Source organism: Thalia democratica, chromosome 1 (genome assembly GCF_965202585.1).
Source record: "Thalia democratica chromosome 1, ktThaDemo2.hap1.1, whole genome shotgun sequence".
NCBI lineage: Eukaryota > Metazoa > Chordata > Thaliacea > Salpida > Salpidae > Thalia > Thalia democratica.
The window spans coordinates 67,174,372-67,197,764 of NC_139165.1; the positions used below are offsets into that span (position 1 = coordinate 67,174,372).

At 26.0% G+C, this 23,393-nt stretch overlaps 1 protein-coding gene across 1 annotated transcript; it reads right to left on the bottom strand.

Annotated features, from left to right (window-relative positions):
• Positions 1-58: 58 nt before the first annotated feature.
• LOC145849228 (uncharacterized) lies at positions 59-12,531 on the bottom strand. Its single transcript, XM_082954366.1, has 17 exons — positions 12,209-12,531; positions 11,297-11,565; positions 11,087-11,235; positions 10,605-10,789; positions 10,282-10,434; positions 9,926-10,045; positions 9,284-9,435; positions 7,856-7,961; positions 7,279-7,380; positions 4,278-4,467; positions 3,796-3,968; positions 3,159-3,361; positions 2,962-3,047; positions 2,368-2,521; positions 1,604-1,742; positions 1,042-1,230; positions 59-391 (listed from the first exon to the last, which is right to left on the bottom strand). The coding sequence occupies exons 1-17, from the start codon at positions 12,513-12,515 to the stop codon at positions 267-269; spliced, it is 2,802 nt and encodes a 933-aa protein (XP_082810492.1). The 5' UTR covers positions 12,516-12,531; the 3' UTR covers positions 59-266.
• Positions 12,532-23,393: the final 10,862 nt, after the last annotated feature.

The following is a 23,393-nucleotide window of genomic DNA, read 5'->3' on the forward strand; positions in this document are numbered from 1 at the left end:
AAATATATGTGTTTAAATAAAACCTTAAACAGTACCAATCACAAGAGCGTCTAACTAGTTTTTGAATTTGTCATTTATTACAAACAAAAGCGATATGAATGTAAACAAAAACTTAACACTTAATTAACAAAAAAACTTGTTATGTTTTTTTATTACCTTTAATATCTTGAAAACTTTTTGTAAACCAAATTAGATATTGTACTATATACAAAGTAAAAATTTTATTTAAAATTTTTAAATACAAAATACTACTACTTCATAACATTTTATAAGTCATCAACATGTCTCTCTATCCAATCTATAAAGTTTGACACTTTCACGTAAACTCCAGGGTAATTTGGTAAGGCACAACCGTTTCCAAAGCTAGTTACTCCAACTAGTGTATAGACATCTGAAATAACGTGGTGTTATTGAATAATTATCCCAAAACTATTTACATAGCCGTAGACAAAAGTATACTTTTAAAATTTACATTTAATTTTATTGTTTATAAAAAAGCTTTTAAGTATTAAATATTTATTAACTAGTCTTTTTTAACTAACTCCTTTTATGCAGTATGTATAAATAATCGAAAGGTAAAAGACCTACACTTAAAATGAGACTTCGGCTTGCTAGTTTTTGATTATTAAATGTAAATTAATATTTAATTGGTTTCGTACTTCTTTAGTGTTTTGTATATATACTGTTTGACTGAAATATAGAAGATTATTATGCAACTATTTCAAAACAGTTTATAAAATGTTATCAATTTAACCTCTAAATATTTCCATTCTAGTAAAGATATTTATAACATCTGTGTTTTAAACAAACTTTTGTTGGTTTCAATTTTTTTACTTTACTGAAAGCAAAGTACCACTTAATGTTATTTTTAGGCCTAAGTCAATAAAACTTTACTTATTTTTTTTCTAAGACTTTTTGTAATGACTATCCAAAACAAAACCTAAAATGCATGTAGATCATCAAAAACTTTACGCAAAAATTTTAATCTTTCATAACTTGTTAAAATGTGATGCACAACTAATCGTTTCAATTTGAACAAACTTCCGTTGGGGCACACCAAAGGACCACCAGAGTCGCCCTGGCAAGTGTCCACTCCGCCCTGCAAGTACCCGGCGCACATCATGTTGTCGGTTATCATGCTGCTTCTGTACCTCGTCTTCTCTCTGCACGTCGTGTCCGATATGAGGGGCACTAAGGCTTGGCGCAGCGCATTTTGGTATGCGATTGCAGCTGAAATTAAAACAAATAAAAGACGTTTTTAAAATAACGCTCATTGTTTAAGCAATTAAATGCATAACCCTATTTTACATTAAAAATATGTAATAAGAAAATATTTTTTTTTAAACCTACATATGATGATAGCTTCACACGTTTAAGTTTTTTTAAACGTAACATAATCACCTAAAAGTATTGCTTTTACCGAAATAATATAAACAGTAAGCTTTAAAAATTTATAATGAAAAACTTTGAGCTGACATAATTGTAAAGTAGCAGTCGTAACTTGAAAACCTACAATATATTCTAGTGATTTTATTATGTAACTCCATACAGTAGTTTAAAATATTTGTTTAGCTAAAATTGATTTACTAATAATCAAACAGACATGTTGTTGAAGTTTTTCCCCAGCCGGTAATGTAGCAACTATGACCTTCTTTGAACTGCTCAGAATTTCTTGTTGGCAAGCATATAGGTTTTACTTGATCATTGAAAATTGCACAGCGACCGTCACTAGATTCCCGAATCTTAAATGTAGTTTTATTTGTATAAAACCTTTAGTTCTGTTTACTATTTGTATAAAAAATAGTTTATTGATAAAGTTATTATTTTCCTAGACAAACTGTTAAAAGGTATGTGTGGTTTGCGACTCGATAACCGAAAGGTTCTTCGTGCACCAGGTCCTAGGATCAAATATTTTGAGCATCTTACAGCTGTAGGCTATAGATGTATTTATATCACTCGAGATTAATTTAGATTAATTTTCAAAAAGTAGAATGGTTTGAAATGGTTAAAAATATTTAGCCAAATAAATAATAAATTTTTGAAAATAAGAAACTTATGTTTTATTTTAGAATTAGTCAGGTAGAAAAAACACTTTATAAGTATTTCTTTTTACTATCAAAAATACCTAAAAATCTATCTTTAAATTTTAGTTTAAAATTCAAATGATTCAATTTTAACTTTTTTTAATATAACAATTATAAATAAACTTTTATTTTGAGTAACAATTGTTTTTATATGTAGTTTATATCATATATAATCAGAAACAAAGTATTTTTTATTTATAAGTTATAGAATTGAAAAAATTATTAACAACATTTAAATAATTAATTTTGAAAAAGACTATTTTGTGAAAATTATAATAATTACCTGTAAAAGAGCGATGTCCTTGTCAGAAGTGTCTTTGTTGTAGTTTGGATGAATGATGTACCTTTTTACTCTGAACTCCTGTTCCGTACCGTCGATGGCCCTTGTACGGTGATCACCTAATACTACGTGATAGTAGTTTGCAGCGATCGACTCACTTAACATTTGTTTGGTTAATAACTAAGTTTAAGTTTATTTAAGTATCGTACATAGTTTTAGTTATATTTATTTTAAAATTGTCATTTTTTTTACGTAGTAGTTAGTAAAATATTTTATAAGTGTTTTGATGATAAAAATTTTTTTTTTAGCAATTAACATTTTAGAGGATTTTCAATTTTTTTTATGTTATATGATATTGTTTAATATACACTAGTTATGTAATCACATAGGTACAAAAATTCTAACTCTAACTTTAGTTGTAGGGTGTTTTCAATTTAAAAGTTTGTAAAGTAATATTCTATTATTTTTAAACAATTATTTAACAGCAAATGAAAAACTTTGTTTTACTAACAAAACATAAAATAAAAAACGCCAAATAATAGATTTCCTAATAAAAGTCCATCAGTTTTAACATTAAATTGAATAAAAAGCAATTACTCTAAGCAATGAGCTGCAGTAACAATCCAGCAGGGAGATATAACAGTTCCACCACAGTTGAACTGACCGTAGACCCATAACCCAATCTAGTAAAAAATAAGCTAGTCTAAAGTATAAGTCATATTTAAAAAAAAATTATTAAATATTTTCTAAAATAAAGGGACGAACACCCAAGCAACTTTTTTGATTTTATTTACCTGCCAAGGCCAACTGTTCGCTGCTGCCTGATTACCACCGACAATTCTACTGGTGGTTGTGATCGGTTTGACACCACATTGAAAGTTAGTAGTGGGTTTTTTTGTCGTTGTACGAGATGGTTTACTAGTCGTAGTTGGTGCTTTGGTAGTGGTTGTCGGTTTCGACACAGGAGTCGTTGTTAGAGAAGTGAATTCGTCCAGCACTGTGTAAAATAAGTTTCAATATAAGTTAATTGTTTCTGTAAGGAACTTACATAAAAATAACAAAAGACAAATTTAGTAAACTTTAATCATTTAAAACTTTAAAAGAAAATTTAACTTAAGCAAGCAACAAAAATAACCCAAAAAACATAATAACATTAAAATTCACAGTTTGACTGGCCTTGGCAAACTATAAAAACAAAAAAAAAGTATTCTATCACAAGCATAGTTAAACTTATCATCACTCAAGTTTGTTGCTAACTCAACCGCAACCTTTCGATCACTATGTAATATCCTACAATATGAAACTCACAGTTTTATTTTAAATATTTTTTTAAACAAAACTAAAACAAGTGGAAACAAGAGATTATAAAAACATAAAGTATAAAAGTGATTTTTGATCATCAATCACGAAAATAATGAACAAGCAACTAACAGCAAATAACTCCAGCTTCATGGTCCATCATGCAGTTTGATGCGTTGTTCCACCCATGGTGCTGACATTCCGCAAGTGACCGTTCGTTTCCTCTGCACTTCACTCCGCTCAGCTTGTACGGTAAATTGGTTCTTCTGAAGTGCTGTCCACGCAGGGCCTTGTATGCTCCTCTTCTGAATGTAATTATAAACTTTAGATTATGCTTCAAATGCTAAAATCGAAATATTATTACCCTTTAAGCTTTCTTTCAAAATCGAACTAATTTGGTGATACCAAAAATATCATTAGATCTGTTTAAACTTAGTTTAAACAATCATTTTCGATTTGAATATATTAAAACTATGTATTGTAATTCACATGAGAACTTCGATGTTTATTTATAATTTTTATTTTTACCTTACTAAAGTGATTGTAGTCAGTTTGTAAACCATCCTATTAAAGGGTATTTGTGTTCTCTAAATACGCTAAAACAGAATACTAACTTGTAGCCAAGTTGTCTGCACGCCACATTCGCCTCGTTCAAACTCCAGCCAACATCGCAAACAAGACCGAAGTTACTTGAAAAATCTTCGTTCACACTAACTTCAAGGCGTCCCTCTACATGAGCCAAAAGAGTGTTTGAATCTCCCGACAAACGGCCAAAAACTATCTCGGGATATAAGTTGTGATCCTCTGCGATAATTTTCTACTTTAGGTTAATTAATTAAAACATTATAAGTATACTTTTATTTGTTTATTGACTTAATAGAAGTACAGTAACCTATCGCATCTTTACGCACTCGTGACGTTACGCACTCTCGTTTAGTTACGCGTTTTAGAATTCTAAAAAATTCAAAAAATGAAAATTTTAATTGTTTTAATATTGCACAAATTACGTTTATTGTATATTTTTAATTTAAATTGTGTTTTTAAATGCTAATTCACCTCTCTATGTCTTTAGACTTTGTTAACTTATGTTCCTTGACTAAGTGATAATCATTTAGTTATACCCAGTATATTAGAAATTTTGTTTGCAATAAGAGATTAAATTAAAATTCTAAAAGAAATGAGAGTTTAAAACACAATTAAATAATACAGCACTATTGCCCTATATATGAATAAAGGCCATTTGTTATTTCTAAACAAATGCCTAGTTATAATTTGTATTTGCTAAGTAGAATAGAATATAAATGTTTAGTATCAAATAAGTCACATATAATAAAGATTAAGATAAAATCTACTTATTACTAAAGTTAGTAAAATTTTTCTACTAGTATTATTATTTTATATAATTTTTAATGCTTTTTTCTTATATATGTATAGTTTTATCTTTTGTTTTCATATTTATAAGTATAGTAAACAAGTTGTTAAACATAGAAAAGTTTCCAGTCTGCTTATAACTAAAAGCAATATCAAAAAATAGCCATAATAGTAAGTATATTTGATACCTCTCGTATCTTTACGATCTCTCGTATCTTTACACAATGTGCGTAAATAAGCGAGAGGTTACTGTACTGGTAAATTTGTACCAAACAAACTCAAACATATACTTGAAACTGTCTACGAGTCTTTTAATTCGTGATCAAAAAACAGTTTAATTTTGTTACAAAAAAATATTTCTATGTTTTATTTGTGAAAACTTACTAACTAAACTATTTATGTTTAGCAACAGAAAGGAAAAAAAAGTTAGATTTTTTTAAAACCTTTAAAATATAAATAAAAAGCTACTTTGATAGCCATATTCATTACGAGTTCTAAAATAGTAGCCTTAATATAAATGGGATTGTCGATTAGCAATAAAGAAATGTAAATGAAAAAATACATTTAATTATTTAAACTATTTAATTCTATTACTTAACTTTTTCTTTAAATAATATATATGCATGTATTAAACAATTTTTATTAGTAACTACTTAAATTTAATAAGTATTTCTAAGTATAAAATAAATGCAAGTACCTTATATTTACAGTACTATTTTTCAAAAATAAGCAAGTTTATTTAGTTAGGTATGCTCTTGCCAGGAATATATTTTAAAAATTTGCGTTCGGTATAAATGTTATATGTAAATACGCTTTTGGGATAGTCTCACCTCATTAAATATACCTAAAGGATTACACCACTGAATAAAGTCTCTTTTGTTACAAGTAAACAAACTCTTTTTACGGTAATTTAGGTCGAAATAAAATTCTTTAAACTAACACACTGTAAAATGTTTGAATAAAAAACTTTACGTTCTGCTTTTGGCTTTTAATTAAGCATGTATTTTGTACATTTTCTATTTACAACATTGAGCTGTAGTGTATAAAACATTACAAGTATGCAAGTAAAAAAAAATTATACATATTAAATTATACATATTAGATTCAAAACATGGTTTCACCAGTAGATATAATGTTTAATGTTCACATGAGTTACCGAAAAACTACAGCCAGCCTAAGTAATATAAAGTTTAAAGAGCACTACTATAAAATGTTCAGATCTTTTGCAAAGAAAATACATCGAAACGCTAAAAAAATAACTTTATAACGTTATTAATATCAAATTTATATAATTGTTTGTTAAAACTATTATATTAATTAGTAAAAAAAGTATAAGTGTTTCCAGTCCAACTTAAACTTTTGAACGTTTTTCTTTAAACCTACTTTTTACATACTTAATAAACTTATATTCAACTATTCGTTTGTAACATTTACTGTTTTTAGCTGCTTCTTAACAAGTAACTGAGTATTTCTTATATTGCCTTGATAAAAAATATTCAAGAATCTGCGGTAAGGTAACATTTATTTTTTGAAAACGTACTATACTTGACTTCATAAGTTTTTAAGTATTTATAATGTTAAAATATGTTTTACATTTAAGTAGGTGTTTTTCAACTCATCAATTTTAAAACACTAAAAATTACACTTTTTTAAAAGTCTGTACAAAATAGGTAATAATTTTTTATAAGACCTGTTAGAACCTTACAATTTTAAAAATCTATTGAACAAATAATATAGTAAATAGAAGACTTTTAATTTTTTTCATTAACAGCAAATTAATAATTCTTTTGAATTACGTTAATATTTTGCTCAACTTTTTACATATAAGTTAGTGAATTTTATTGAACTTGCAGCTTTTTAAACGTCATAAAAACGTAGTGAATACGTTAATAAATCTAGTACTTATTGAAAAAACGGAAGTGACATTATTAAAATCAAACTTCAATAAATAAAAACATACCTAAATACCTAAAAGGTATTTATCAAACTTTCAAGTTTTAAAAACTAACTAAATAGTGTTTTATTTTGATACCTTTATATCAAATATAAAACGGGCGACCTTTAGTTAAGGTTTCCAATACTAAATAGATATTTGTTATAATTACAAACGCACAAATTTTTGGAGTTAGTATAAATAAATGAAAACAACACTATATAAAATAAGCTGCCATTTTTCAAGTCAAAGTATTCTATTTTCAACTAAAATCGTTTTTTAATTACAAAAATAAACACAAATATACTTACCACAGTTGTTTTCGTCAGCGCCATCTTCACAGTCAGTTTCACCGTTGCAAACTAAATTGTTATCCAGGCAAACACCGTTGCGGCATACAAAAGATTTGCATTCTGCAAAACCATAAATAACTTGTCATTTGTTCTAGACATGGATTTAAAACTTAAACTTTATGACGATTTATGTCATTTAAGTTCAACACCTACAAACACAAAAATTTCAAGAAGTTTATGTAAAACCGTTCAGCTGTGTAATTGGTACTTTTAACACAATTTAAATTTTAAAATGTTTAAAATAAAAGTTTTGTCTTGTAACCAGCTCTAAGTACAAGTATTGAAAAATGTTTGCGTTAAAATTTAGCGACCGTAAAAAACTTAAGAAACATATGAAGTAAATACTGTGTGATTTATACAAAAAATTTAAAGTTTAAGCTTCAGTTTCTGCTAAATAGTTAATATTTTAAATATATTTTTAAAGCTCCATTGTATTTTCTGAAAACTTTCTCTACCTTAGTTATGTTTTTGACATTTGAAAAATATTCGTTTTTAAATCATCTAAAAGTCATTACTTCTATTTAAAAGGGCTAACCTGTTCTTCGGAGTTCATAATAATCATAGCTTTTATCTTTTTCTATTGCTGGGTTAATTCCTAGCGAATTTCTTGTTGAAGAAGTTAAGTCACATTCTTTTTTGTCCTATAGGATATTTATTACACTCTAAAATCTAAAAACAAATTATTTTACAAAGTCACTTTTTCATCCTTTTATTTTTTGTATTAAAACTACAAAATATAATGACAACCAATAGAAGATCTAAAAATAAATTAATCTATTTTTTAATAATAGAATTCTAATTACTAATTAATTTAAGAAAATATTTATTTGGCTATTTTATATATATACATAATGCTAGATAAATTTTCACAATAGACTTTAAACATGTAGCAATATAGTTAGTACTTAACTTTTTAAATACACTAACACATTTTACAAACTTTAATATGCTTTAATTATCTAACCCATTTTACCGTAAACAATTTTTACAAAAAAGTAGCACTTTTTTCAAGCTTTATAAATCGTCTCTATATACTTACTTCATGTCACACAACTATATCGCTTTTACGGTCAATTAAATTTTCAACATTGAAATTTATAAATATATACATAAATTTATTAAAAAAAAAACTAATTTTAAAGTTTTTCTAGTTTTCAAGTAACTTTAGTAAGGATATCGATAAGGTACGCACCTTGAAACCAAGCAAAAAAGCATACTTCACGTGAAATGCGTACCTTCAATTTTCAGACAAATTAACCTTTTTTACACAAAAAATTAACTTTTATATACTTATATTCAATGAGAATACGATCTATTTTAGTCTATTTTAGAATTACTATACTTGTTCAAAAAATTAGTTGTTTTATATTTTCATTAATCCTTTAAAGGTCATTTTTGTTTTGTTTAACTTTCTCATTTTCGTAATGTGCACCCCTTAAAAAGTGTACCTTTTCGATGTCCCTACTTGGTTAGTTTATAAATTCAATTTAATTTTTTTTGTTTATATTACCTTGTTACTTATTGGAAAAGAAATAGTCTTTCTGTATTTATTTTATCAGAATACAGAATTTCAGATTATAAACAAACACTAGTTCAAATTGTTGCTCCGCACAAAAGTGTTTTTTAATGACTGAAGTACATAATAAGTAAATTAATATTTAACTATACGAATTTCAATACTTCCTAGTTCAACAGATATACAACAAAAAAGTAATTTTTTTAGATTTAAAAACTTAATTTGTAAATGAATAAATACTTATTGTATTTGATGTTGTTTCCAGAATTTTTAGATAGTTGTTTTACTTACAAGGTAAACAAAAATTTTTTAAAATTTAAACTTAGGTTTTTTACTGCTCAAATTAAAAAGGAATTTTTTACACAAGCTTGTACCAAAAAATGTTGTGTTTAAAACACTTGTAACATTTAAATTTAATTAGTTGTGTAACATTTCATTAAAATCAACCTTGTTGTAGTTAAAGCCGCTGCACCTGAACATTTTTTCTTCGGAACATTTTCTTGCGCACACATGAGCAGTCACGTGACGCCAACCACTTTCGTAATTCCTTGCTCTCAGTTTGTAATTCTTCATTCTTTTAAAAGCAGACAAGTAGTTTTCTAAATTTTAAATATTTTATTTTACATTAACTTGTACTTTTTTGTATTTAAGTTTTTTTTTTTTTTGAATTTTGTAAAATCTTAAAACTTTTGAGCTAGTTTTTTTATTTATATAAAGTTTTATTTAATTTTCAGACTCATTAAGTTTATTATTTTGTGAGATCTGGTATAACAAACTGTTTCTAAATTTAAAACTACTTTGCGATTATCAAACATACCTAACTAAAAGTTAGAAATCCTTACAACTGTAAACAATGTTTTACTTATTGCTTAAAAAATATTATATAAAAAATACCAATATATAAGATTTAAAAAAAAAACACTTAAAAAATTTTGAGATTTTTTATAGGATTTTATTGTTCGTTTTTGTTTATTACGTTATCATATACTTTTAAAAGTTTTAGTTTAATTTACAATAGATAAAGCTTTTAGCTCTTACAATGAAGTTTCTTATTTTAAAATATTGTAAGGCAATGAAAGTTAAACAAACTGCAGTTTTGTTCATCAATTCCATTCGAGCAATCGTGGTCTCCATCGCAACGGAAGCTTTCTAATATGCAACCCCCGTTTGAAGCTCCACAATCAAACTGATTAGCTCCACATGTTTCCGCTATAAGCAAGTTTTTTATTAGAATAATTGCAAAAAATAAGTTTGTTTATTGTACAGCTAACTTATCTCACTTGATGTCAAATTTTTTACAGTGCTTATGTTCAATAATTGATACTTTTTTAAATTTTAGTTGCAGAAAGTATAATTATAATCAAAATAAAAGCTGCAATAAAAAATTGCTTGAACTCAATACTAAATGTAGTGATCAAAGTATATTAACACAATGTACAACTCACGGGTGACACCACATTTCTCTTCATCGGTTCCCCAGGGACAATCTGCCATTCCATCACACAGATAGTTCTCATTTATACACTTCTGGCCATTCGCACACCTAACAGAGTCTTTTTTCGTACACTGTACTTCACTGTTGTCAATAACTCTTCCCGCTAAAGATATGTATTTTTTTCATTGAAAAATATTAAAACATTTTTAGACGATTTTAATCTACTATCCTTTCTTCTTTATAAAAGTAGGTAACCTTTAAAACCAAGATTGAAATTAAAAACAGTTTTAAAATAAAGTACAACTACGTTATACTTATCTAACCACTTCTAACCTTCACATTGTACTACTGCATAATACCCGCTTCTGCAAGACTGTCCAACTTCCATCGCCCTACCCTGACACTCGGCAAAACTTTTCTCCCTTTCATTGCACCTTACGTTGTCCCATCTGTCCTCTTTTTCTTTTACGTCTCTTGGTGCATGCTTGATCCTCATGCGACGCGTTTTAGCGTGTCCTCTTTGTGTTAAAAACAAATTGTTTTCGTTTAACTACAATTGAACGAAAAGTTAAATCCAATGTATAACGGTTTAACTCATAAAACTTAATTATCATTAAATACATTTAAACATTACTGAAGCTATACAAATCATTTAGAAGAAAAAATATATATAAAAAAAAAGAAAAACGCTACTAGAAATTACATAAAAATTTTTTTTAATTCAGCTATGGTTGTTGATCTAAAAAAATGATTATAGTATTACTTAAGCAGATATAGTTATTATATTTGTTTATTATAATATATAAAAAACCAACACAAATTGCAAATATGTACAGACAAGCTGGCTCTCTGTCCTTCCCCAACCTCCAGAACAAACGTTTCCCCAAGATCGTTCTTCCTTGTTGTAAATTTGCACCACTCCTTTGTTACAGTCCTTTTCGATACAATGAAGCCTGACGTCTCCCTAAAATTTCTTAACTATCAAAAGCTATCATTTAAAAGATAAAAAAACTATAATCACAAACCGTGTAGCTTCCTTTTCCCCGCCATTCACGAATAAAAAGATCCTGATTAAGTTCCTGGTCATTTTCGTCTCCATTTCCCCATGAAATGTCTTCTGAAGAAGAAATTTCTCCCGAAGTAGAAACAAACGTACTGTCTTCTTCCTCGATAATGTTAAACACATCACCGCTGTCAATTTCACTGAAGTCCCATTCTAAACTACTCTCGAGCCCGGGTATCACAAAACTGCCTTGTTCAGGAATGGAGTCTCCAAGCAACTGCGACATAAAACCTAAAAAAAAGCAATAAACTTTTTAAAGGAACCCTTTCTTGCGTTTAACGTAGGAATTTTGTTATAGTTTTTAATTTATAAAAAGCTATTTACTTAACTAAAAGATCTAAAAATATAGACATTTACAAAATACTCAAAAGAAGATAAAAATACTTAAGAAATCCATGCAGAAGCAAAAATCAGAATGATTTTTTTAACCATAATTGTCTTTTTTTTCTTTATATTTTCGCAGCATTACTACTTTGTCTTAGTTTTAAATGTTGTGCACTTTCAACTTTATTAACTTTTGAGCATAATAAAGAGCCGGTTGTGACGCATAGCCTGACAGCAAGCTTTTTGTTATTGATATTATTGTTTTATTTTAACATTAAAACTATTATGTGTCTAGTTTTAATAAAAAGTTTCTTAATAGATTTAAAAATAACGTTTTCTACTTTTAAGAGATTACTATCCAACAGTAACTAAAAATAACATACTGAGACTTGTAACTAACCTAGGAAAATGCAATATTTGGCCCACGGGTCGCATTTGACCGACAAAAGACTTCTTATAGTAAATCTAGCCCACCAAGTTAAAAAGTTGCCCTCCTTTATTTTACACGATACAACAACTTAAGAAAAGAAAAATAAGAACTTTAACTAACTAAAATAAGATCTTTGGCTCAAAGATTGCTGGTGGTTTCTCGTGTTTGGATGCTGTTCTCTTTGGACTTGAACGGGTGTCATGGGAGAATACAACTTAGTTGTGGTTGTTGCCACAGTAGTGGTTGGCTTTTTTGGTCTTTTCCTTGCACATTTGCCTGTTTTAGGTTTTCCCTTGCACCCCTTGTTCTTTTTGTCTCTTCGTTTCTTTCTTCTTTTACCCTTTTTTCTAGCTTCTACATCTTCAATAAAAAGCTCAGTCAACAAGAAAATACAGAGTATTAAGACTAAAAGCGTGTAAACTCTCATCTTAATTTGCAAATTAAAGTCTAAATTTAGAAAAGAAAAATCTTTTTTTTTGTTTTTCTTACTATAAAGCTTATTTAAGATTTTAGTTTTTTTTTTAATTTTGTTTTCAAAAATATTTAAGTAACATTTTTTTTTTATTAGATCAATTTTACAAACTTTAAATGAAATTTTTAAAATAAAACTTCTTAACTATAAAAAAAAACTCTGTTCACAGTTTACTAAAACAAATGTAAGATAAATACATTTTATTACTATTTGCTAAGTTTTTTCGTTTAAAATGGTGATATAAAACAAATAAAAATTTGCTTTATAAAACTGTTTAAGTTTTGTTTTATACCAGTTTATATATAGTTTAAAATGTATGACCTATTTTTAACAATTGTATTTTTAACGTTAATAAATTTAATAAAAAAATAAGTGTTATTTCTTTAGACTCTGTTATTTTCTTACTTCTCATAATTATTTTAAAGCATTCTAACCTTCTTTTTTTTTAATTTATTAAAATTAGTACTTAAAAACAAGCTATGAAGTTTTTCTGATTATTATATAACTTTTTCATTATTTTCTATTTAATTCTACTTTTAATAAACTGATTGCTGTAAATTAAAGAAAATTTTAGTACCACTACTTTTAGACAACTAAAAAAAACTTTGAAATGACACTATGTACAAATTTTAAAATTAAAACGTATTTTTGGAGATACAAACTGTAAGAAAAAATGCCTAACGTTAAAAGTGAATGCATTTCTACACATTCTTTAATATTTTTCTCTATTAAACGAAGATATTTCTTTACAAAATTTTTAGTGTTTTAAATTAAATAACTGTCCTATTAGCAAAAAAATCTAAACAAAATAAGTCGGTTTCCAATTAAGTTTTACGTTTTATTATAAATGTAAATTGATTATGTTATGAACCAAAACAAAATTGAGTTTTGTCAAACAAGTTTTTAAATTTAACAATATCAAAAAAGTTTTAAAACTAAATACTCCTACTTAACCTTTTTTGCTTTTAAAGTATATACATAACTAAATTTATTTATTTTTTTTAGTTTACACATCTATAAATTAAACATCTTAACAAAAAATTCCTCAAATGTCTTCCATACTTCGAAAGCTTTGCAGCTCTGCAATATTTTTTAGAAATGGCTTATGCAAACAGGCGTCGTGAAAGTTTGAAAGGGAATTCAAACTAAAAGAAGCGTACGTTGTTGTGTATTTTTTACTTCTTTTGTACTGTAATACTTCGTAGAAATGTAAAGGGTATTTGTATACATCTAAAAGGTACTGACTTACATTTTAAATTTATAATTTCAAGTTTTCGTTTACTAGCCACTTACAAATTTGATATTTTTTAATTATTATTCAGTATAGAAAAATCTAATGAAAACAAAGCAAAGACTAAAAAACTTGATTAATTTTAAAAATACATTAATTGAATTATAACATAACAAAGACTAAAAGACTTGATAAAGTTTTTAAAGTCAAACAAGCTAGCACTACTATTAGTAGCCAATATATAACAAATTAAAGTTTAAATCACTAAGATTTTATTGAAACAAAAATAGTTTTATGCACAAAACAAAAAAGATAGTCTAGATAAGGCCTTACTTATTTTGTCTGGATGAAACTTTTAATTTTTACTTTTTTTTTAAATACCTAGTTTGTTTGGCCAAAGCTGTAGATTCATTAGATTTGTTCTTTAGTTTTTAAATAAACAGACTTTCAATTAAAATCTTTATTTAAAAAACATTGTATTAATGAATATTCAAAATTTAAATTTAATCGTTTGCTAATAGAGATCCAAGCGAAGCAAGTTCACTGGAATATATAATAACAAATTTGCAGTACTCTTTCTTTATTAAGCTTAACAAGTAGCTTAATAAAAAAATAATACTGTAAATTTGTTATTATCATCAACTTGGAATCAAATTTAATTTATGCATCAACGTAGAATACAAACTTTTAATTTATTGTTGTATAACACATACTTAATTGTATATATCGTAGAATTAATTAGTTCTTTTAAAAATTAAAGGTTAACATAAACGATGATAAAATAATAAAACTTCCGCTTATAGTACTTTTAAACTAAATTTGCTGAGAAATTTACTATAGCTAGTATGAAGTTTTTAAAAAATATAAAAGGAAAAATCTATCAACTATAGAAACTTTTGTAAACATATCGAAATTCACTCAAAAGTATATGTAAGCATGTATTCTGTCCTGGACAAGACGTTAAAAGATATCCGTGGTGTACGACTCGATAACCGAAAGGTTTTTTCTTACACCAGGTCCTTGGACCAAACTTTTTGAGCGCTTTTTTGTCGTTGTCGTAAATACATACTAAAAGCAAAGAAGCTAAGTTTGTAAAAACATTTATTTTCTATTATCATCCAGCCAAAGTTTTGTGTACTCTTATGATACATAATTTACAAAGCTAACACTTGATAACATGAGAAAGCGCATATTAATGTGACAATGACTTTCCTACACTGACAACACTGACAGTTTTCAAGCCTTACTTAAAAAAATAACTGAAAACACCTTTTCTGTTTTTAGGTCAAATAAAGTCTAAAAACAACATCCTTTAGAGAAGTAGACTCCCTAACCACCTTTTTAAAACCCATTTCACTCTGTAAAATTGTCTTGCTGTAGTTCAAGCGGTAGCATCTAGTCAATGTAGAAAGATCTACTAGAATTTCCAATCCTCAAAAAAAAAACTTTCATGGCTTAAAGCAGCATTTCCATGACAAAGTGATCTGCGCACTTCGTACTGTTATACCAGTTTATTGTCTTCATTAACTTAAAACCGTTAAATTTTAAACAAATTTGATTTATTAATGATCAAGTCTACGTTAACAGTCCTAAGTTTATCTCTGACTTAAAAAGCGATCTTAAAAAAATAACATGTTAAAAGGTTATTGAGAATTTACTCGCCGGATCCAGTCTCCAAGTAGCATTTTTGTAGTATATTTTAACATCTGTGAAACAAAAAAGTTTCATAATATGTAACTCAAGGTCTTTCACACAAAGTATTTTTTTAAATTAATCCGATATATATTTTTTTATTTTTAAATTTTTTGTTTTTGATTATATGAAACTTTATAGTACATAATAAAGCATTTTTTTAATAAACGATTTAGAATAACACCTGTAAACTAAAGCTTAGTTTTAAGTTTTCAAAAACGTTTGGGTTATTTAGCAATAAAGGGAAGGTGTCTAAAAAATAAATTAAGTTAATGGTATTAAATTTAATTCAATAGTGTTAAATTAGATTTAATACTAGATTCTCCACAGCTGGAAATCTAATAAAGCCTCTCTTTTTTTTTCGGCAAAGGTTAAAAAAATAAAACAAAAAAGATTTTACCTTTTTAGATTCCCACGATGGTTTTTTGTTTGTTTATCTCTTTTAAATAAATTTAGAGTTTTTTTTTTAGAAAAGAGGTCTATAGTTTTTTAAACTTATTAATATAACATGGTTAACTGATAAAACTGTTTTAAATGCTTAACGTTAAAGTAATTTCACAATATTTTCAAATGTTTCAAATTTGAATATTTTACCATCATGAAATTTTATAGCTCAAAAAATAGAGTTTTGTTTTTCTATTTTCTCAAAAACCTAGACTTGAACATTGTTTCTTTTTCAGAAGTTTATATCATAGTCTTAACTTTAAGCTCCTTAAACTTTAATAATTAAATTGTACTACGTTTTAAACAGACCTAGTTAAATCAATAATTCTATTTGACACAGTATTAAAATTAATAAAACATCAACTAAAATAAAAACTCTCTGTGCAATTTTTTTTAATTCTAGTCTACTTTGTAACTATTATTAGTATTTTACTTATAATACTTAATTTAAAGTATTTTTTAAAGTTTTAGACTTTTGTACGAGTTCAATTTCTTTCATTTCCTCATTTGTTTTATCTTTTATTTATTTTGAATAAATGTTTTTTTATGCTATAGTTTTTTTTTTTTGTGAAAAGTATAAAAGTAGTAAAAGTCTATTTAATATTTATTTTTTTTTTATACATAAACTTTATAATCAATTTAATTAAAGTAAATGAATATTAGTAGCAAACAGTTATTTAAACAAAATCAACGGATTGTAATTTAAAAAAAAAAAATCGTTATAATATATTTAAAAAACGGAATTTACTATGCTTTACTAAATACCTGTTATATATTGTTGCACCAAAACATTTTTTTTGCTAAACTTTTAAAGATGTAATAAAATAATAAAATATAATACAAATAAAAAGAAAGTATTTATGACATATTAAAAGTAGAAGGATAGTAAACTTACTTCAGTCTAAAAATTGTAGATTTAAAAACAGTTACTGGTTTTCTATAAAGACTGTTTCAAAATTTAAAGTTAATATACTAGTTATATATCATAGATAATAGAACTTCTACAATTAAAAAAATAGAACAGTTTTAAAACAGTTTTAAAAAAAATTTAAATAACATTATAAATAAGTCAAATCTTTCACATTTAAATGATATATTATAATGTAATTTTTATTTTCTTTTAGATTAACTTTAGCTAGTAACTTTTGTAGGCATGTAGAAAAACTACTAGTCTAATCAAATTTTAAATTATTACAGACTAATTACTACATCTTTTGTTTTATCATCAACTAAAGCCCTAAACTAAAAAAGATTTTAGTGATATATATTTTTGAACTAAACAATTTTTTAACGCGTAATTTGTACAATGGTTGTAGTATAGTTGTAAAACAAGTTACAGACTTAAATGAATAACTACATAATCATGTAGATAAACCGTCGACGTATTTCCCTGTTAAGAAAACTATATAAAGAAATTGATTACAATTATGTTTAATTGCTATTTTTTATCTTTTTCTGATTTTTTCCACAGAAATTTAATAAGTATACTCTGCAGAACAACGCAGATAACTTTGTTGATAATACCCTTTAAAATAGTCAGCATATCTGATTTTTTTATGTCTAAACAAAGGGTTCTAAAAGTTTTTCAAAGTCGGGTACTGTACAGTAAGTTTAAGTAAAGATTCTATTAACAAAAGACAAATCAGTTTACACTGTTTTGTTACTTAAAATAGCCTTTTTTTAAATACCAAAAATTTAATTTGAAAACAAACAATATGCATTTAAAAACTTATTGTTAAAATATTTTTACTGCTCAAAATGGTTTTAAAACCGCAATATAGTTTAAAACATACCAATGTGCACAAAACCACATTTTTAGAAACACTTATTGGTTTTTATAAATTTTACTAATAAAACACTTTGTTAAGTAAACAGTTTGATAAATGACTATGAATAAGCTATGAATTAGCCTAAAAGTTAGATATTTTTGTAATGGGCAAAGCTTACCAGAAAAGATCATTCGTGGGCCGGACTTTTAGATAAACAATTTTACCGTGACCCGAATTTTTTAAGAAAGGTAAAAAAAAGCTATTAAAAAACAAGCTACACAAAAATAATTCCTTGTTAAGCACTAAGGTGAACTAAAAATAAAATTAAGCGCACATTTTGTAAATTTTTGCGAACAAAAAACTCAATTTTTACTTGATTTAAAAAAAGTACGTCGCAGAACGGAGATTTCTATTGCTTGTTCGGATCCGGACGTAGTAGATAAATTTAACAAAAACTAGTAAGTTCTACACTTTTATGTATAGCTCAATGACTTATAGTGTTTGCTAAAAAATAGTTGATATTTTTAAAAAGGCATTTTATATTTTGAAAAATATTCCCTTATCTTTGATACAAGCTAATTAAAAACAAAAGTATAACTTTTGAACATAGGTCTGCTGTCAAAGTGTTTCTAATATATATATTTTTTTTTCTTAGCATTTATATATTTAAACAATTTTCTTTAGTATGTGTAAAATTGAAATAATCAATGAATAAATTTTCACTTACATAGCTTTTTTATACAATCAACAACAAAGAAAAAGTAGCCAATGTTAAATCAAGCTTGAAAACTTAATCAACATAAAAAGTAATATAATTACAGTTTCAAAACATCAAAATTGAAGTAAAGAAACTGAGTAATCGAATAATTTCTAATAGCATAAAGTTGGCTTCTAAATATGTATAAGTAAATTTGCTTCACAATAACTCTTTGTTTAACCTGGATTCTTAATCAAGTGCTCTGCTAATGATGATCTTTTAAAAGCAATCAAAGTTATAACACCAACAGTCGTTGATTTTTAATATGGTTTGAAACACAATTTAGAACATGTTTATAGGTCTGACCAATATAACTGGTTTAGCAAAAGTTTGTGAAAGTGTAAATAACACAGCTATTATATTTGTTGGGTATTAGATCTTTACTTCCAGTAATAAGAACTGACTTAGAAGTGAAAGTTAGTCTAACTTTGACTGCGTAGTAAACTTTTCTACCATTTTCTTAATACAGCTTTTAAAATGAGTTGACTTTGCACCTACATAAGGCAAAACTAGTGTAATTTGCAACTACATTTTTCTGGCACATAGACGTCCATGTGGTTTATCATTTATAGCTTTTAATATTTTGTAGTTTATTACTTTCAGTTTTTAATAATCTGTGTTTTTCACTGAGCTCTTAGTCCTAGAAGTAAAGATCTAATATTCAACGAACATAAAAGCTGTGTTATTCCCACCCCCAAATACTGTTGCTAAAACAATTATATTGGTAAGACATATAAACACTTAGTTTTGAGAATAAGGTAACATGTTCCGAAATGTTAATTGAATAATAACAACAACAACCAAATGCTATTGGTATTATAACTAAGGATGTTATGAAAATATCATCAATAGCAGAGCACCAGATTAAGAGTCCAGATTGTGCAAAGAGTTACAGTGAAGCAAATTATAGTATGTTAGAAAAACGTTACAATTATATTATCTGGTTAAAATTGAAGCTATACTTACACTTATTTTCGAGACTACTTTATATAAACAAAACGAATCCGATCCCTTATTTTTTTTTAATTAAACCACTTTGCTGCTTTAAATAATAATTATGTTAGATTTCTGTTTTTATTAATAGCTTATGCTTGATTTAAATATAATTAAATTTTTGTTGTAGATGAATATATCAAGAAGCTTTACTGTTTATACTTTTTTTTTTCGTTACATAATATTTTATGGATTCTATATAAGGAATTTTTTATAGGCGTTCTACAATAAATCACAGTTGAGTTGTGTATTGAGATAAAGCTTTGTTATCGGTTTCCAAAAACTGTAGTTTTTTAATAAACAGTATAAAGTACAGACACTTTATTTATACAACTATTCAAAGTATAAATTTAAGTTTTTATTAACAAAAGATCCCAGTGAAACAAGTTTACTGGAATATATAATAATAAAAAATTATATAGTATCCTTCTTTTATTACACTGACATATGTTTCTGTGTATAACGGATTAACACACTTCAACTGAATTTTTTTTAATTAAATACTGTAAGAATAGAATAGAAGCTAAAGTAGGTGTATACATTTGTTCATTACAATAAAAATTATTGCTATATATTTTTAGAGGTTAATGTTCAATAATTGATAAAGTACTTAATGTAAAGTCTGACTTTTATAAAACTATATAATTTTATACATTAATTTTTTATAAGCGCTGTATAAACTTACTACTAATACAAAAAATTTAACCAATATCAAACGCATTGAATCCTTATTAAACACTTTTAAATAAAAGCAATCAATTTTAAGATTTTAGTTATCTTTTGATTAGCATATATATATACATAACTTTTTTTCTTTAGAATTTTTTATCGAAAGCTCTGTATAAGCTATCATATCAAGTATAGATAAACTCGTGAAAAAGATCATTACTTATTCTAAGAACAATGACTAATAGGGGCGTGGTGACCTTTAAAAGCTACTTTACAAAAGTTTTCTATTCATTTTCTTATAATTTACATACAAAAGAGCCTTGTTACTTAAAGTACTAGTAAGACAAAAACAATAGTATGTAATAGTAGTGTAGAAAGAGCTTTTGTTTTTTAGTTTAAAAGTACACTTTTGTGAATTAATTTTACTTGATCAAAACAAAAGTTAAATATTTTAATAAATTAAAATGAACGTTGTATAAAAACTTTTTCACTTTTAAAGTCAAAACACAAAAGTTTTGTATTATTATAAATTCTCTAGTTTTCAGTTTATAGTGCTAATATTCACAAATAAACATCAACTTTAAAATTATAACTATGCATATATCAATCAGCGTAATAAATTAAGACTATTGAACACGATAAAGAAATCGATACGCAAAAATTTTGTCCAGTCAACTATAATGTTCTGTAAAATATGTAATATTTAGTATTGTGATTAAAATTTGTATATTTTGGTTTTACTTTACAGATAAACATCTTTATACATGTAGCACATAAATAATATTTTTAAAGCTCGTACATATAAAACAATCAAGTGTTAGTAAATTTTTACTAAACTAAAGCTTTTACGTACAAAATAATGTCAAACAACTTTTTGTGTGATCAGATATTCTTAAGATATAAACCAATGTAAAACAAATTTTCTTAAGTTTAAAACCACTGATTAAACTTATGAATGTTTTAATATGCGCTTAGGAACTAAATTTATTAAAATTTGTATTTAGCTCTTTTAATAAATGAAAGTTCGAAGGCGTCTTTTTTTTTTAAGTTTTTGACACCTTTTTATAATATCAAACTTTTTATCTTTAAAAACAAAGTTTATAAACTTTAAATAAAACTATCTTTTTTTATAGAAGGACAGAATAAGGCCGTCAGAAAAATATCTTTGATTAAAAATAAAAAATTATGTTTTTGATAGTATAAATGACCAAGCGTAATTATTTACTTTATAAATGCTCTTTGTTTTTCTATGTTTTTAAAATACCAAAGAAACCATAGAAAATGATTATTTTGAGTGTGTATAGTTTTATATTAGATGTAAATGGTTAAAGAAGTCTCTCACTATTTTAATCTCGCAGAGTGAAAAACGTTTTAAATTTTACTGACAACAATATTGTTAAATTTTGTTATAAATTTTAAACAGAATACCTATTAAATATGTTATTAAGTATAAAAATGTTAGATAAAGTAGTTTATATATATTTTTTTCATATGATTAAACTTCGAATAAAACGACAACTATAACAAAACGAATAAGCTAAACTATATTTTTTGATAGTGATCAGAATTTGAAATGTTTTATAATAATGTAAAATGGTTGGGTATTTACTTATAAACTATCATATCTCTAAAATAAAACAACAAATAATATATTCAAAATTTCAATGGAGCAACTGAAGTTTTAAAAATAAAAATTTTCTTAAGTTAACATAGCAAAAAACTGCTTTGATATGTTAAAAAAATAATGATTTTGACTACGTTCGAGCAAACTAAAGATATATTGATTGATATAGTTTTTTGTTAGTATTGTTTATTGAAAGATAAAAAAAGCGCTCAAAAAGTTTGGTCTAAGGACCTGGTGTACAAAAGAACCTTTCAGTTATCGAGTCGTACACCACGTTAGGAAAGAACAGTATCACAAACTCAGTGAGACAAAGTAGTTTAAGAAGTCACTACTGCTTAATTTCAATACAAACAAACTTAGATGATAAGGATTTCAAAGAGCTTTTAATTATAGTCTTGAATACTTAGGTATTCGCTATAACAACAAAAAAATTCTTCGTTAAGTCTCTTTGAGTAAAATAGTTTTTATAATATATCGATAAATTACTTGAGCTAGGCTGATTCTAAGCTAAATTTTTTTCAGTTTAGACCGCTTTGAAAAATAAGTGTAGCGGTTAAATCATAAACAGTTATTAGAAAACGTTTTGTTTTAGCTAAAAGCTTATATTTATAAAATTTATAATAATCAAAAGTTTACGAATTTTTAATCTTATATATTTATTCTAATAGTTTTAATAAAAATGACCATACTGTAGTTAGGGTATAAAGTTTCAAAAGCAGTGTAATTTTAACAACTCATAACATTCTTACAAGCGTTAAAACTTAAAAGGTAAACATTTTTAATTTATAATTCCTTTAAAAATTAATATAAAATTAGTCGACATAATTTTCCAACTAATCCAAAAAAATAAATTACGCAGAAGTATTTACTCGTGAATGTGTGTGCAAACACTACTACTTGTATGTGAAAGTACTTGAAACATTCCCTTATACAATCCATTCGCCCCAATGCTGTTTTACTAATGTTAAATTAAAGTGAAGAGCTCAGAATGAGTGTGTTTAAACTTATAAGCCAAGACCTTTTATGGTTGCTTTGGTTTTAAATTAATAAAGGAGCTTTTCATTATATTGGTATAGAAAATGATTTAATTTTGTTTGAAGTAAAAAACTTCAGTGATGTTTGAAAAGACAGAACTTAATTAAATTTAGTGTTTATTTTAGTTGCTAGGTTTTTTCTTTTATTTTGATAATGGAAAATTTTAGTTTAAAAAGTAGTTAATTAAACGTTTTAATACTTTTTATTTTAAACGATAAAAGAACTTTATGTTAAACATTTAGTTTTATACTGAATTTAAAAGTAACTTTACTAAAGAAAGTTAAAATGGGTTTATGTAAGTTTCCATAACACTTTGGTATAAATTAAAAAACTCAAATATATCAAGCAAATGTACTCTAGGCTTTAAACTGTTACTATGCAGTTGTAAATCAAACCTTAAAGTTAAACTTTATTGTAAAAGTTAAAATCTTGTGTGTTCTTTGAATTAAGATTTTATGTTTTATAGGAGCACAAAACACACGTCCAATGTTTACATAAACGTTTTGTGTGCGTCAAATCTCTGGGTCAACATGACTAGTCTTACATTACACAATTACGTTTTTGTTGAATATTTAGTTTGTGTTTAATCTATCAATTACAGTAAATGTTTGTGTATTAA

Bases quoted from the DNA above. Each gene is read 5' to 3' on its own strand.
- LOC145849228 (XM_082954366.1), bottom strand. From the start codon at position 12,515: ATGAGAGTTTACACGCTTTTAGTCTTAATACTCTGTATTTTCTTGTTG. The intron at 11,236-11,296 runs GTTTGTGATTAT...AAGAAATTTTAG, and splicing joins GGGGAAAAGGAAGCTACACG to GGAGACGTCAGGCTTCATTG. The intron at 10,435-10,604 runs GTTAGAAGTGGT...ACATATCTTTAG, and splicing joins TGCAGTAGTACAATGTGAAG to CGGGAAGAGTTATTGACAAC.